General features: G+C 35.0%; 1 protein-coding gene across 1 annotated transcript; it reads right to left on the bottom strand.

The window, feature by feature from the left end:
* Window positions 1–2,009: 2,009 nt before the first annotated feature.
* Window positions 2,010–13,913, bottom strand: LOC116179579 (bromodomain-containing protein 4-like). Its single transcript, XM_031499377.1, has 7 exons — window positions 13,867–13,913; window positions 11,233–11,378; window positions 11,051–11,180; window positions 10,807–10,999; window positions 9,960–10,761; window positions 9,642–9,833; window positions 2,010–3,366 (listed from the first exon to the last, which is right to left on the bottom strand). Exons 1-7 carry the CDS (start codon window positions 13,911–13,913, stop codon window positions 2,699–2,701), a joined length of 2,178 nt encoding a protein of 725 aa, XP_031355237.1. The 3' UTR covers window positions 2,010–2,698.
* Between the last annotated feature and the right edge of the window lie 4,334 nt (window positions 13,914–18,247).

The raw sequence follows: 18,247 nt of genomic DNA, 5'->3' as shown, positions 1-18,247 counted from the left end.
CTCAAAAAAGGCAGTGTATAACCTTCCTTTTTTACCAAAAATCGACTGCACCAAAATTTCTCGGGAAAACACTTTTTCTTATTAATTTTGGTGCGTAGAATCCAAAACAATTCGTACTTTTTCGATCAGACTTCTCAATCAAAAGTTATAGACTAGAAACCAATTTCGAAAAAAAATTCAAAGGGCTGTAACTTTTGAACTAGTAGCCCAATCTTGGAACTGTTTGAAATTATGGATTCTACAGGCCACATTCTATAAAAAAAAATTTTTTCCGGGTCGATCTGAGACAATTTTTTTTTCGGAGCTCAAAAAAGGCAGTGTATAACCTTCCTTTTTTACCAAAAATCGACTGCACCAAAATTTCTCGGGAAAACACTATTTCGTATTAATTTTGATGCGTAGAATCCAAATCAATTCGTACTTTTTCGATCAGACTTCTCAATCAAAAGTTATGGGACTAGAAACCAATTTCGAAAGAAAATTCAAAGGGCTGTAACTTTTGAACTAGTAGCCCAATCTTGGAACTGTTTCAAATTATGGATTCTACAGGCCACATTCTATAAGAAAATTTTTTTTCCGGGTCGATCTGAGACAATTTTTTTTCGGGGCTCAAAAAAAGGCAGTGTATAACCTTCCTTTTTACCAAAAATCGACTGCACCAAAATTTCTCGGGAAAACACTTTTTCTTATTAATTTTGGTGCGTAGAATCCAAAACAATTCGTACTTTTTCGATCGGACGTCTCAATCAAAAGTTATGGACTAGAATTAGTCACCACCCTGTATAGTTGATCCGCACATACACTGTGTCCAAGATAAGGTTGTCTATCATGGGGATTTCCGAAACCATGGAAGGTATGACGATAGTCTAAATGAGGAAAAAATGCGCAATTAACCAGTAACCACAATGCTTTAAAGAAAACCAAAAAATTCCGATGTCAGAAAAACAGAAATTTCCCGATTTCGTTTTTATTTTTTTCTGAGGGCATTTGAATAGATACAAAATAATAACAAACACTTTCTCATTACCACCTTTTGTGCCCTAAAACTTAGAAGAGATCGTTGAGAGATTTTCAAGACGTTTCGTTTCGGAGAAATAATCAGCTTTATTTTTTTATGTGACCCGTAAAAAGTACACACTGTATTGAGTAACATTGTTGAGAAAATGTTTTTTATATATTTTTTAGCCCCCCGAATTATTTCCGGTGATGCTGTTTTTGAAAGTAAAAGTGCATAACTTTTACATACGACAACCAATTGGTCTCAGATTTTGCATACGCATGCCTTTAGTGGTGACAAGTTAAACTTGGGGGGGGGGGAACACATGTTCTACCCTTCATGGTATTCTAATGGAAGGTCTCATTGAAAGAATTTCTACCAACCATAGCCCTCCTCCTCGACCTCTTATCGTGATATGGTATATTCGAGGGTATATTTTCTTATACCTCCAGAACGGATTGTCGGAAGAGGGTACTCACAAAGAGCGATGAGACGTCTGCTATAAATAGCATCTTAATATTTAAAATTGAAACATACCCGTATCTAGATTGCCAAGTGTCAAAGTTCATTTTTGCATACAATAATTTTGTTTATTTTGATTGTAGTTTCAGAAAAAAATATGCGTAAGACTTGAGAAGAAAGTTCTACTATTTATTTATTTATTGTTCAATTGACATGTGTCAAACTTTGAACTACAGTTGAAAAACTCCACTTTCTTCTGTAGTTGTGCGAATAACTATTGATGGTACAAACTTAAAATACCAATTGAACCTGTATGAGAAGGGTTTTTGTAAAAAGTTAAAAAGACCAGAACGTAAAAGCATGAATTGGCGTTATCGTAAAATAACCTTAAATTACCACAAATTTCCTTACGATCATGATAGTCCGTATTTTCTTTAAATAATTGTGCAATTTTTCTGCTAATCAATAATCTTGGTATTACTGGCATATTCTTGGTTTAAATTATTTTTTTCTAAATATTTGTTTATTAACATGTGTATTTTAAACACAAATCCACATTTTTATAATACATATGTAATTAAAAAGAAGTCGCAAATCTAAAAACTCCAAAAAAATAACAATTTCTACATCTTTTGTAATAACTATATGCAATCTGTACAACATTCTTGGTATAAAATATAAATAAAAACCCCTAAACCATACTTGTTACAAATGTAATGCAATACGATGCATATTGTAACACATTGGTAGACTTTGTCACAAAATAAAAATTTCAATATTTAAAATTATCAATAAATATTTTTAATATTACATTGTATGAAACACTTAATAAGAGTAAACATCGTGCATGCTTCTATTATTGTCTCCAGCCGGAAATAATGAAAAAATAATTTAAACAATCACTCCGGAGAGAATAATAGAGGTAAGCTGAACAGTTTGAGATTGCTAAATTTTAAAATCATATGCTATCGCGCCCTTGTATTTACAAACTATTTACAGTATTTTTTTATTAAATAAATGGCAATGTCTAATATCTGTACAGTATAAATATATTTCACAATAAAAAAAATTAATACAAAATTCTGATAAAAGTAAAATAATGTCATAATATCATTCTAATATAGTACTAATACATGTTTAGCAAATTATATTTAACAATGTTAAATATGCACCATTACCGCAAGGGAAAGTTAGCTGCAAAGTAAAAAACTGCTGTATAAGAAATTATCTGTACGCTTGCTATGTATCCAAATCATCTTCTCGTTGGCTTGAAAAATATGACACTAATCCGACAAACTCTCCACCTTCCTCTCCTTCGTCGAATGTTTTACCTACAACACTAGACGTAGTCGTGACCGGTGCAGTTGGAGATTCGGTGGTTTGTATCGGAGGTCCACCTTCGGGATACTGTTCGGGAAAAGGTTGTGCCGAATAGCTCGGAGAAGATTGACCTTCATCGGGAGTTAGTGGAGGTGGGGGCGGATATGATCCATAATGGTAATTGGGAGGCAATGTTGGGTGAAATTGAGAAATGTTAGGCGAGCGATGCTGCTGCAAGTGCGAAGGTATGATGGGCAGCGGTCGTGCTCCTTGTGTATTCGAGGATGACGGCGAGAAATGCGCCAGTGGAGGTCTGGTGTACGGCGGAGGAGTGGGGTCACCTTTGCCGAGAGGACTTTGCGATGGAGGCGGCACTACCAAAGGTGATTGTCGATCTCTGTTAGTGTTAGGAACATTTATTGGTCCACCACCAGACGGTGAAGGATCCAGAGAACGATGCGCATGATACATGGGAGGTAAATTTGGAGCTCCCGGACTGTGAAGTCTGAGCGGTGGCGGACCGCTTCTTATCACGGGAAAGTGTGGTATCGGAGGTTGTTGGTAAGGTCCGCGTGGACCCGCATTACCTACATAAAACAAATAATATCTAAGTTATGTGAATTTATGAACATGTCGTAATTTAAATTGATTGAATAGCAGGTTGTCCTTTTAATGGATTCATTAGATAATCAACTCGCCCCTCTAAATAGGCATGCATGCACCCTACTAATTACATTATTCAAAAGTATAGTGGTCCTTCTCCAATTCAACTTGGCATAGTTGCAAAAATTGAACTAATAGTCAAAGAACCAGTGACAGGTTAGACTTCCTCTTTCCCATACCAGTAAAAGGCTCCGATATCCTCAGACAGACCATATCTAAACGATATGCATATAGAAAAACAAATAAATTATACAGTGTGATTGATTTTGCATGTCCAAGCATATATTTCTTTTATTATTGGAAATAGGAAAAAAGTGTAAGAAGCAAAAATACTCTACTTTCAAGTTCTGACAAAGCTACATATTCAAAAAACAAGTGATATAAAAACAAAAGAGCATCAGAAAACAAAATAACTTTTTTAAATAGAACAGTTACTTTTGTTTGTAATATTCTTAAAGAGCTTGAAAATCTCTTTACAATGATATCGAATATGTTATAATTACCTTAGAAATTCGAGCTACAGTAATGTGTTTAGAAACAATCGCAGTAGCTGTGGAAATTTAAACAAAAACATAAAATTTAGAACAGGAAGCGAAGAAAACAAATGAAAAGCAGTCACAGAAATAACTATTATAACTTAAGACAAATTTAAATACATTGCATTCTTATCATTATATTGAATAAAAATTCTTAAGATTTTCCACCATTTATGTAATTATTATTTTGTTGTATTGTGGTTCTTATAAGTTATATTGCTCACTAAACTTATTTTGTGACAGACATGACAAGTGAAAAACTCGCTTTTCTTTTTGATTAAATTTCCAGATACTGCGATTGATTTTAAAAACATTACTTTAGCTTTAATTTCTAAGTTAATTATAACATATTTGATATCATTGTAAAGAGAATTTCAAGCTCTTTAAGAATAGTGCAGAAAAAAGTAACTGTTCTATTAAAAAAAATTATATTTTCTGATGCTCTTTTGTTTTTATATCACTTGTTTTTTTGAACATGTAGCTTTATCATAATTTGAAAGTAAGTATTTTTGTTTTTGACACTTTCCTATTTCTAATAATAAAAGAAAAGCTTGGACACGCAAAATCAATCACACTGTATATTAGAAAACAGCGCAAGGCAACCTATTTTTGTAATTATTACAGCTAATATAAACAATGGAAACCTTCATCAATCGTAAGAAACTTAGCATTGAGCACTTTGCACATGCACACACCTGATGTTGAAAATAGCGATGTTTGCTTTTATTATAAGAATCTTTGGTTAAAATATCAAAAAATGTCTCTATAAATAAGAAAGTCCACATTGCGCAGTGCGCGCACGTCAGATTTTTACAGCATGCGATATGCTTGTCTTTACTAGAAGCATCCGTGGTTAAAATTTCAAAGAAACATCTCTATAAACAAGAAAGTTGCCCAGGCTGCGCATGCGCACATTAATCGCCAAGATTTTTCGCGATTGAGGTGCCAGAGAAAGTGACCATAATAGCGCCATCCAACATGTGTAGGAAAATCCGTTAAAAATTGTGGTAGCTATTTACCAAACGCCAACAACAAAAGAAATGTATCAATCCATTCGTGGGAATATCCAACAGGTGTATGAAAAATAAGTTTTTATTATGCACACTCTAAGTGGATATTATAAATTCTATAACTTCTATTGCCACAATTGAAAATGTAAGAGATTGTTTTGCTAGGTACGGGTTGCCCGTCGCGCTTGTCTCCGATATGATGGACAAATAGTGTTATGTTTAAACAATTAAAAAGGCTCTTAAAGCCTGGGAAAATAGACCAGGTGTGGGGGGAAGATTGTGGATTTATTAACGCATATATTTAAAATTTATTGTCAGGGCATGTTGAAGGATCCTTAAGGCTACAACCTAAAAATATTTTCAACGAAATTGCAATTGTTATACAGGGAGATTTATATCAAAGTTGCATTTTTTTAAATGGAACCCCCTGTATTTTATTGCATATTTCGATTTATTGGTCAATTTTAGTGTGACTTTATGTATTACACGATATCTAAAACGAGTCATTCAGCCGTAATCTGTCATTTTTTCAAAAAGTAGACGTCCAGTAAAAATTGAATATCTCAGTTATTATAAAACTTAGAAGGCGGTGACTCTGCAGTGTAACTAATCATGAAATGTATCAACATACGCATACTTTTTCAATTGACCCAAAAACTCACAATACGAATGTACCAAGGGAAAAGTAAGTAGGCAGTGGACGAAGCAAATAAAAATTGCCTTTTTTTGCATGGCCACCTAGTTATTATGTAAATTACATATGACTTACCAGGAAAACCAAGATATTTCGAAAACTATCAGAGATAGGTATACTCAAAAGTTGAAGGTTTTTGGAGGAGCTAGACAGAAAAATATACAGGGTATTCCATTAAAAAAAAGTGAGATTTTTTAATAACTTTGGACCTACCAAAAAAAATACCATGTAAGCTGTTTTTTTAATGTTTCATAGTAGATGTATTTATTTGACTTTTACTTAACCCAGGATAAAAGATATAAAACCCGGAATCAAAATTTAAGTAATAATTTTGACAATATACTCACGCTTGCAAATGCCCAATTTTTCATACAAATCGAATTATCCGTAACACTACTAGTTTTTCGGATGTACCATTTTGGCGCTCTATTTTGTGAGCGCACCCTGTATACTTCCAAATATTTTTAAAATGTGAAGAATATTCAACCATATAATACAAGAGCACTCTATCGAAAAATCTTATCTTCAAGGCATTAAGTTACTCCGCGCGATCGTTGACTCACCCTGTACCTTATATGGATGTGCGGGAATGTACTGGATATACAGGGTGTTTTTTTGGGAGCTTTAGTTAAACGTTTCTGGAAAACTAAAATAGGTAGGTTTTTTGAAAATTTGTACTTAGGAGTTACTCTGAAGACGGAATCGATGTAAAATATTTTCAAAATGCCCGCACTTCCGGAAACACCGGGCAAAAAAAGGCAGTGTATAACCTTCCTTTTTTCCAAAAATCGACTGCACCAAAATTTCTCGGGAAAACACTTTTTCTTATTAATTTTGGTGCTTAGAATCCAAAACAATTCGTACTTTTTCGATCAGACTTCTCAATCAGAAGTTATAGACTAGAAACTAATTTCGAAAAAAAATTCAAAGGGCTGTAACTTTTGAACTAGTAGCCCAATCTTGGAACTGTTTGAAATTATGGATTCTACAGGCCACATTCTATAAGAAAATTTTTTTTCTGGGTCGATCTGAGACAATTTTTTTTCGAGGCTCAAAAAAAGGCAGTGTATAACCTTCCTTTTTAACAAAAATCGACTACACCAAAATTTCTCGGGAAAACACTTATTCTTATTATTTTGGATGCGTAGAATCCAAATCAATTCGTACTTTTTCGATCAGACTTCTCAATCAAAAGTTATAGACTAGAATATTTTGACAATACATGTTCCTATAGCTATCTTTACTTACGCCCATTTTATTGAATTGACACTATTTTTTTCGGATTTTCTTTTTAGTAGTCGGCCATGATTTTATAACAATCGAATTTTAAACAAATCTAGTGACACTAATCCGTCACCCACTGTTATAGGTTAACATAAGTTTTTCAATAATCGAAAAATGACTGGCAGTGGTTTCACCTATTTTGGAATTTAATTGTTATTTATGGTGAAATGGACAGAATTGCGGCACATGCTTGCCGTACATTCATTCGAACACTGGAACGAAATTGCATGAATTTTGGAAATGTTGTACCCCCAAATGCACTACAAACCGTTGAAGCACAAGTGATACAAAGCTCTACAAGAGAATATTGAGGAGAATGAATTGAATTGCAAATGCAAGATTAACAAAATAAATTCAATGCAAAATATAAAAAACTTCGTTGAAACAGTTTTGGTATGGAATTGTTGCTAGAACAGATATCGCATTACCTCTCTTAATTTTCAGACTTATGCGTTGTTTAAGAAATTCAGTTGAACGACTCTGTCTAGATTTTTCAAAAATTTTCCGTCCTATATTCTTAACAAAAAACTTATTTATTAATGAATCATTTAGACTAGAATCAATGATATTAACGCATCCATTCCTTGATTTGTTTAAAATTCGATTGTTATAAAATCATGGCCAACTACTAAAAAGAAAATACGAAAAAAATCGCATCAAATCAATGAAATGGGAATAAATCAGAAACTGTTAAAGATAGCTATAGGAACATGTAATATCAAAATATGCCAATTTCGATTCTCTTATCTCATGCAATAGTAAAAACATGGTCATTTCATTTAAAAAAAAACTGAGTTTATAGACTTTAAAGTTTCTTAAATTTGGATCTCCATAGGTGCGGTTGTACGCAACTTAACTTTTTTTTAAGTACACTAAAAGAAAGCCCTATTCATTCTCTATGCACTGATAAAAATTGGTTGCCATGACTGTAACCATTTTCAAGTAATCGATTATCAAGGTACCATCTGCATCCGCCATTTTTTTTCATAAAGTCAAAATAACTTAAAAACCATAAATGGCAGATATCAACATATTGGTATCAAAAGAACTGAAATTTAACGTAGAATCCAAAAATCTAATAAAAAATATGGGTTGCCATTTAAAATAACGAAGTTACTATCTACTTCCGGTGTTTCCGGAAGTGCGGCCATTTTAAAAATATTTTACATTGATTCGCCCTTCAGAGTAACTCCTAAGTACAAAATTTCAAAAACCTACCTATTTTACTTTCCCAGAAACGTTTAACTAAAGCTCCCAAAAAAACACTCTGTACATGTAGACGTGGAATGTACCATGGATAGGGTTGCCATCTCAAAACTCTGCCAACTAGGACAGGAAGCGTGAAAACCCCGGATTTAGGGATTATAAACCCGGACATATCAACTGCATTTTATAAAAAATATTGTCTAAAGAAATAGTCTTTGAAATTCTACTTTATTTTGATCACTGACTAGCGAGCTGACTAGACTGTTTCAATATTCAATAATATTATAAAGGAACAAGGGATTAAAAAGAGTTTTTGTTCCTGAGAGAATGGTTTAAATTTAATATTTTTTTTAATATTTATTTTTAAGGAAACAAAAAGTAGTTTAATCCAGTGTTGATTATACTATTTTTTCCAATACCGATCGATTTAAATCCATTTTTCCATGAATTGTTTACAAGAAAACAAAAATGAGGGATTAAAATTTTTTTAATCTCTAGGGATTAAAATTACCTGTTAATTTACAAAAATTAGGAATTAAATTCAATAAAACAATGTAGGTATTGGAAAAATTCCTTTCATTGGTCCCCTGTTATGCCACTAGTGAAAATATTCTTTCAACGTTGGCATTATGAGCAGGAATACAAAAAAAGCACCAGACAATTTTCAATAACTCCAAGTTTAATGAGGATTCGGTGTTTTAAAAAATTGTAACCAAAGCTGATTGGCGCCTTAAAAGTTTATCTTGTTTTGACAGAAACTCGTAGATATCTCAGTAGCCTAAAACCCGGACTACCAATGAAACCCCGCCCGGACGCTCCCCGGTCACCCCCTAAACTAGGACAAATCCGGGGAAACCCGGACGGATGGCAACCCTACTCATGGATATGCAATGTATGAACACATGAATATGCAGTGTTTGTACATATGGATATAGTTTTGACATTACATTCATGACATGTCTTTCCAATGGAGATTCCCCGAAGTTCCATAATGTTATTTATGGATACATAGTATATCCAATCTCCAATAACGTTTGAATACAATTGGTGCTACGTGGGTAGTTTCCCTTTATCATCATGTATAATACAAAACTTTACTAATGTCTAAAATAGCAAGTTTAGGTTTCCCCCTCGTTTCCATGGAAACAATCAGTTTTGAACTTCATTTTATTTCGTGCTCGGCATCCAATTTCTAATAAGAATGACAGATATTTGTTTCTCTTTACCTACTCTTGGTGTTTATTTTAACCCCTCTTACTGTTAAAGAGAGATTTAGACTACTCAGTTAAACCTATTAAAATGTCAAATTTTTTGGAAATACACAAATAAAACCTGGAACTACTCTTTTCCCAGAAACATATCCACTCACCACCTTACTAGTCACATGTGTATAGATACCAAGACCATATTCTTCATGCTGTTTCTTGCTAAACACAGACACATACAATTGAGTGTAACGTTGTACGTACCTGGATGGTAAGCGCCAAGCTGTGGATCATTACCATGTCCGCCGAAGTATTTAGAAACGCTGGAAGGTGGGAAACTGTTTTGACCCGGCTGCGACTGCAACATTCTGGTAATTACAGATGGAGTGGGTTGACTTTGAGAAAATGGTTGCGGCGGCGCGGCAATGCCCAATTTGCTCCCGTGCAACGGTGAATCTGGAGCAGGTGAAACAGTGTTACTACTTGACGAAGTTGGACCTTCCAGTCCAATTTCCATATCAATATTTTTATTAGAGGCTGCCGCGGCTGCTGCTTCGGCAGCCAACGTCTTCTTTCCCTTACCTCTACCCCTCCGCTTTTTCGGACTGCCATCCGCGTTCATCGAGGTCGGCGCTAATTCGCTGAACATCGGAAGAGAAATGCCGGGCGGTTCCGAAAGTTCGGCGTTACTAGACAGTAACAGTGCGGAATCTGGGAATGACTTTATTAGATTTGCGGACGCATTGAGCGTTGGGTTTTTTGGTTTTCGGCCACGCTTCTTTGGTACTTTTTGCTCTAATTGCATTAGCTTTTCTAACCTCTGTACTTCTCGTTCTTTTCGTTTCTTCTCCTTTTCTATTTGCAAAGCGACGAGTTGAAGTTGCCTATTGGCGTACTCTTCTTCTTCCATCATTTTTTCCATTTCCTGCTCGTTCATTTGTTCGACGTTTTTGTTAATTTGCTCGATGGGATTCGGTTCGTCGTCCAAATCTTGAGACTCGTGCTCGTGTAGCAACATAGGATCCATTATTAATGGCGGAGGAATGATTTGTGAAGGTATCAGCGATTGAGATTCTAAAGTTTGTTGCAGTATGGGTATTTCTGTGCGAGCTATGGTACTTGTAGGAGGTAAATCTGTCATTATTGGTGGGAAAAGTTCCAAGGTGGGATCCTTCGGTTTTCTAGGAATCTTCAGACCCGCCTTTCCACGACCCTTTGGTTTCGGCCTGGGGTTTAAGGGTAATGGAAGATCACGTAAAACATTTTCAACTCCGGATTCGTCACTATCGTTTTCATTTTGCAATCTCTGCTGAAGTTCTTCGTCTTCGTGCACGGCATATTCGTCGTCGCTCTCTTCAATTCTAGGCGGTTTCCTTCTGCCATCCTAAAAGAACAAAATTAACATTAATTTCTGTAATATTTTACCTACATCGTCACTGTCTGAACCTAATGCTTCCAGATAATTGATTTTTTTCCCTCTCGTCCGACGTCCGACTTCCTCATCGTCACCTCCTAATTTAATATTCGGTCGACTTTTGAAAGCTTCGGGATCAGAGTCTTCTCCGATCTTCTTCTTTTTCTTTTTCGGCCGTTTTGCTTTGTCCGAAGGTTTTCGTCTCGATCTACAATTATCGTAAGAAGCAAAGATATAGAAACGATCTTTTCAAAATTACCGAGCAGTAGCCGCTTTGCGTCTCCTTCTACCCCACGACCGGTCACTTTCTTCAGATTCCGATTCATCCCAAACAAATCGATTCTTTTTTCGTCTAGGCCCCGATCCATCCGAATCGCTGTCATCATTGACTTAAATGATCGTATAGTCATTACATCAACGTAACCGTAAGCGTATACTTACTAAAATCGCGATCATATCGGGATATACGAGCGCGTGTCGATCTACGAATTGGACCACCTTTGTGTGACCTTGGTTTTCTCACTTCTAAATCGTCACTACTTTCGCTACCAACATAATCGTCCTCCTCTTCCTCGGAATCGGCACTACTACAATGTATTGCAGATTAACAAGAGACGTTTGGGTCCATGAAGTTAACAGGATATTGACGGCACAAACGTCGAGACTAGGTGGATTGGTTTGTGCCGTAAAAAGTTTGCCAGCAAAACATACGGTTTGGAAATTATTTTGATTTTTAGAGGTTCTGCTAATAGGCCAGTCATTGAGGATCTTTACCTGGAAATAACTCGGGAAATACTGAAATTTTGTATGCTTGAGTGCGTAGAACTGAAATTCATAAAATGCACAATTCGAAACTTGCCGCCATCTTGCCAAGATGGCCGTCAAAAGCGGTTTTCCGCCGATATCTCCAAAACTGCGCATTTTACGAGAAAATATGTGATGAGCGAAATTAAAGAGACGAAAATTTCCTACAAAAGATGTAGTTAGCATATTTTCACTAAAGTTAGCCCTTACGCAGAAATTTTTAATAACCAGTGGCGTATATTTTATCAAAATAATAATAATAATAATGACTTTATTTGGACACACTATGACAAATATATAAACAATACCAATATTATACATTCAACTTGGCGTCCAAAAGGCGAAGTTCACTAAGAGGCATGCAGCCCTTTGTGCTCTTCCACTTAACCTGTTCAATAGCAAACTAAAATTAATAAAAAATTTTTGATGGTCTAAATTAACAAGAACAAAAATACACAAATAAAATTTAGAAACAAAGTAACTTGAAAGTAGATTAGTAACTATAAGATGTTAAAACATCGTGGTAAACTTTTTGTTTAAATTTAGACGGTGTTAATTGTTTAACGTTCGACGAAAGTGAGTTATAGATCTTGGCTATATTGTATGAAAATGATTTTTGAAATAGTTCTAAGTTATGGTTAGGAATGGTAATCAAATCTTTCCGACGAACATTAATATTATGAACATCTGTTCGAAATGTAATTTTATTATATAAATAAGGTGGTGATTTAAACAAGATAATTTTGTGAAATGCAGTGGCAGAGTAGAGAAGTCGATTTTTTTCCATGTTTAGCCACGGTATACACTTTAACTTGTGAGAAACCCTTTCAAACCTCCTAATTCCGTAAATTAAACGAACACATGAATTTTGAATAATCTGTATTCTTCTTTCAAGAAATTTAGAAAGACAGGGGCCATACATTGCGCTACAAAATGAAAAATGGGATAGCACGAGGGATCGACAGAGCATAATTTTTGAATTGCGAGAAAGTAAACCTTTAATTCGATGTATATATCTAAGACCAGCAAACGCCCATTGTGAACAATTTTTGATATGCGTTTGATAATTGAAATTGACGCTTAGCCCGAGATTTTTGGCTTCCTGAACCAACTCTAATTTTTTATTTCCGATTTTTATATCTAAGAGTGAGGAAACTTAGGCACGAGTAGCTGTGTTGTGTGATGCCCCAAATAATAGCCACTTACATTTACTGGGGTTAATATGTAATGAATGTTGTTCAGCGTAATTTAGAAAGGTATTTAAATCTTCGTTTTTTTCACCGTTTGCCTTCTCAACTTCAGTTTTAGAAAATGCATAATATAACTGCGTATCTTCAGCATACAGGTGGTAATTGCAATATTTTAATTTGTTTATAATATTAGCAGTATATATTGAAAAAAGCAGAGGCCCTAAAATAGAACCCTGGGGAACGCCACATCGCAAATTAATCATTGTTGAAGTTTTCCCATTAATGTCAACTAATTGGCCCCTGTGTTTTAAATAATGAAGGAAAAGTGTAATAGAATTTGGGTCAAAGCCAATATAATGTAGTATTGCTAATAAAATATCATGATCAATCGTATCAAACGCTTTCGAGAAGTCCAATAATATTAAGACTACAAACTTGGACTTGTTGACAGCAGACAAAATGTCGTCAGTAACTTTAAGTAATGCCGTTTCGCAACTGTATCCCCTTATAAAGTCAGATTGATGTTCGGGAAGAATACGTGATAAATCTAAGAAATTCTGAATTTGATTAAATAACACTTTTTCAAACACCTTAGACACTAAGGGTAAAATACTGATGGGTCTTAAGTCAGAATACGCTTTAGGAGAGGAAATTTTTGGAATCGGGCGCACGATTGACGTTTTCCATAGATGTGGAGAATCGCAACGTTCTATGCAAACATTTACTAAGTGTGTGACAACAGGTATAATACTTGTATAAATAATAATTCATTAATCATTTAATTATATAATCAAATTGATTAATCAATTAGTCTATGATCAATTAATTTTAAGATTTTATTTTTGTCGTCGCCATCTTGTATGGTGATAGACATGGCAATTTTCAAATTTTATTAGTTAAATTAATCAGTTATATTGTTATATTCAATCCCTTTAAGCCAGCATTATGGACTTAATTTGTTTGGTTTGTGATTATTTATGTTAATTTTACGTTAAGAGCGCCATGCCATACCTATAGCACGTGACCTTGCACATGACTAATTAATATGCAGCTCTAACCACACCGTCACGCTCCTACGTACGAAAACCATGCATCACTGGTTTTCTTTCTATCCCTAATGACGACCATTTAGCACTTACTTTTGGTTACCTTCGTTAGGTGGCGCCACCTCACAGTCGCTTGAAAGGAGAATTTCTTTTTTCCATTAATAATAATAAAATACTACCTTTACTATAGCATTATAAACACTTTCTATGATAGACTATGAATTAGAAATGACGAGTAAAAAAATTTCAGATAATTCTTTCAAAGCATTTGCCCATTATTTGCAAAATCCCATTACCTTCGATGTATAGTCCTCTTAAGTACGGCTATTTTGATATTCAATGCTGTAATCCACCGTCAAAAAAACCTTAAAGTTTGGATTCTAGTTTCACGCTTTTAAATGAGTATTTGAAGTTGTTCTTTAATCAATTTCAATATCAAAAAATGTGTTTTTTCAAAACTTAACTTTTCCGCACGGTAGCATCTGTTGAGACCCAGCAGTTTCCTTTTATTGTATTTACTTCTCATGTATCACTTCGCCTTTTATTGAGCGAAGTCTCTAATCGATGTGGCAATTAACTACATGGATATTCAATTTGATTTAGGAGATAATCGATCGATTTGCCTTTGGTAAAGGATGCTAATGTTAAAATTTCAGTAAGATCTGTCCATAATAATAATAATAATTGTCCCATTCAATGTTGAGTTATCGGACTAAAAACAACCCAGACAACGACAACACTTTTTTCTTTGATGAAAACATTAAACATTATTAATATTTACTTACCCATATATGACCGCGGAAAAGTAATATCATAGATAATATTAAAGTCACTAAATATAGAAAGTACCGCAATCCATTGGGGTCGTGTGTTAGAGAGAGAACGCATGATTTTTGCCCAAAAATGGCGGAAGTTACCAGATTCTAGTAACTTTAATGTTAGGGATTGTTCCACCTGTTTGGAGATATCTGTATATATTTTTATAAACAATGACAGTACTATGAAGTTAGGTTATAAAAAATTACAACTATTCAGATTTTATTTGTCAATTTTTTTAAGTTGGCAGCAAATTTGCCCAAAAATGGCGGATGATTGCGGTACTTTCTATACTACTTTACCACAGTAGGCGATATGAAACAAAAGCTGATCTAGAAACTAAACTGTGTTGACATTGTAGCTGGAAACATTTTAACAAAGAGTTTGGCCACGGCTTCCTATAATTACCAGGCTAAATTGTATGAAATTTGACAACACTGTTTCGTTGGCCTATGATTTTATGTCAGTGTCAGTGCAAATTTATGCAAAGTGAGTCTAATGATTTTAAAATTAATTTTAAATGCCTCCCAAACGTTGTGTGCCCAATTGCAATAGCACTTACGCTAGCGACATGAAAGAAAATAGTTATTTATTTATTTATTTATTTTGCCTTTATTTTTGAGTGGGCGGGGTTTCAGCCAAGGCTGCTCTACCAACCCAACCCACTATACATTTACAAATATCCATGCCCGAACCCGGATTCGAACCAGGGACCCTAGCACCACAGTCCAGCTTCAACTGAACTGCGCCACACGGGCCGGCAGTTATGTGACTGGGATTCAAGCTTCCGAAGGACCAGGAAAACACAAGTTCAACTCGGACCGATCCCTTAGAAAGAAGACAGAAAATTGCAAAAAAATTCAAAGAAAAGCAGGATATTTGGCTGCAAAAAGGTTTTATAAAAAGTTAGACGGAATTTTTTAGTGGTGCCATTGATTTGCAAAGTAGTTTCATCAAGTGTAACAGTTGATACAGAATTGAGGGTTTGGATGTGTTTGAACAATTAGACGCTTACAGAGTCACAGTGGTCATGAGTAAATCAAAGTCAAGAGTTAAATCGGTGGTCTCAGAGAATATATTAGGTAACTAGGTATGTGGATTGTCACGATTCACATCTACCTTCTCGCTAAAAGTTTATGAAATTATGAAAATAAGTGATATATCTCATTTTGTGAGTAATGCAAGTAATATAGGTACCTACTTTTGGAAAATTTAAGTGAAAACAAATCGATTTCTTGTTGGAACAATTAACACGTTCGCTGCCAGAGTATTTCCATAAAACTGTTCAAAAAAACCCAATACAGTTTTATCATTTTTTGCGTAGAATTAAGTATAAATAATGAAAAGATATTGTCCAAATATGTTTTCAAAACTCATTTTTCAAAAAAATGAGACTACGAATAATTTCGTAGTTGGTACCCGTGATAGAAATTCTTTTTGAAGAACCAACTACGAGATAACTCGTATGAACCAATTTGCGCTTTTCATTGAGATTTATTTACCTATACCCACGCACGCGTATGTGCAATACTACAATTACGTGGACGGTGCAGTTTGTTGGTTATTTATGGAGTTGAGCAAACGTGTTTGTGAATAGTGGATCTGAACAATAGTTTCTCAGTATATTTGCGTAAAAGTTTATTGGTTAACCATTTAGTATGTCAAACAAAAGAAAACTAACAGAAGATCAGTTGAGAGAAATTGCAAACTATGATGAGGCGGAATGGGCAGGTTTTATTTCTCAAGATGGCGGTTCTGGTGAAGAATCCGATAATTCAAGCAACAGTGAGGTGTCCGATGAAATAGTGGACGATGAAAATAACCCCAGTGATGACGTTTCGATTTCATCTTACTCGCTAGTACAAGATGTCAACGTAGATCAACTATTAGAAGATGATGAATGGACAGACATCGCTGAAGACCCCCCTACTTTTCCATTTTCCGAACAAGTGGGACTAAAAATTGATTTCACAGACTGTAATATTCAAATTCTTGTGGACTTGTTTTTTAGTGATGAATTCTTGAAGTTACTAGTGGAACAAACGAACATTTATGCCCGCCAAGAAATAGGTAAAACACGTACGCGCAAGTCGTCTAGAATGTTATCATGGAAGGACACCGATATTATAGAAATGAAAAATTTTCTTGGACTTCTTTTGCACATGGGTCCATGTTCTCTTCCACAAATTTCATCATATTGGAGCACAAGCGTCTTTTACAACATTCCCTTTTGGAGACAAGTTATGAGCCGAAACAGATTTCAAGCTTTATTGAGATTTCTGCACTGTTCCGACAATTCAATTCCATCTGATGATAGACTATATAAAGTTCGACCTATTTTGACTCATTTCAATAAGGTTATGCGCAATAACTATACACCAGGCAAAAACATCTGCATTGATGAGTCGATGATGTTGTGGCGAGGAAGACTATTCTTTCGGCAATACATCAAAAATAAAAAACACAAATACGGCGTCAAGCTATACAAATTATGCGAGTCTAATGGTTTAGTTCAAAAGATAAAAATTTACTGTGGCAAATCTGATATTCAAGACAAAAATGTTGGTCATTCAACTGGGGTAGTGTTACATCTTATGAAAGATTATCTCAATAAAGGACACGTTTTACACATGGATAACTTTTATAACTCAGTGAGACTTACTACTTTACTTTCGGAAATGAAAACATACCTTTGTGGCACCCTAAGAAGCAACAGAAAGGGAAATCCAAAAGTTGTCATCGCTGAAAAGTTGAAAAGAGGAGAGCTTACATGGAAGCGCAAAGGAACAGTGGTAGTTTGTAAATGGAAGGACAAGAGAGATGTTCTTGTTATTTCAAACAAACACAAAGTCGACATGGAGCTTGTGCGCAACCGCAATGGAAAAACTTCTCTGAAGCCGAATATAGTTAGCGATTACAATAATGGGATGTCTGGTGTAGATCGATCAGATCAAATGCTTTCTTATTATTCCGCCCTGAGAAAGACAATAAGATGGCACAAGAAAGTTGCTTTACATATATTTGAAATATATATTCACAACGCATACATAATCTATCGGAACGCAACTTCTTCAAAAATTACCTCTCTACAATTCAGAGAAAAGGTTGTTGAGAGTTTGCTTGGCGAAAATATGCCTAAGCCGAATAAAAAGCCCAATCCTGGATCATTTCATTATTTGGAGAGTTTACCCCCAACTGAAAAGAAAAACCGGCCATCAAAACCTTGCAGAGTGTGCACCGCCAACAAAAAACGTCGTGAGACACGTTACTTCTGTCCAGTGTGTGAAGAAAAACCTGCTCTTTGCGTGGAAAATTGTTTTAAAGCTTATCACACGTAAGATCTGTAAATTTATATTATAACAGAATTGGCTCATTTTTTTTGCGTTTTCGAGAATAAAGTTCAGTTTACAGCGACCAGTACTTATTTTTAATTCTTGTCCCATAGACCGCCATACCTTATACTACACGCATTTGCTACGAATAAGAACGTAGACGGCTTCTATAGGCAGCGCTGCAAAATACGTATAATTCCGTAGTTGGTACCTAGGACAGACTACCAACTACGTATTATTTCGTAGTTGGCAGCCAACGTGTTAAAAA

This window comes from Photinus pyralis, unplaced genomic scaffold (assembly GCF_008802855.1).
Source record: "Photinus pyralis isolate 1611_PpyrPB1 unplaced genomic scaffold, Ppyr1.3 Ppyr1.4_LG8, whole genome shotgun sequence".
NCBI lineage: Eukaryota > Metazoa > Arthropoda > Insecta > Coleoptera > Lampyridae > Photinus > Photinus pyralis.
The sequence above is the reverse complement of the archived record's forward strand: the minus strand, read 5'-3'. Positions and strand labels throughout refer to the sequence as shown.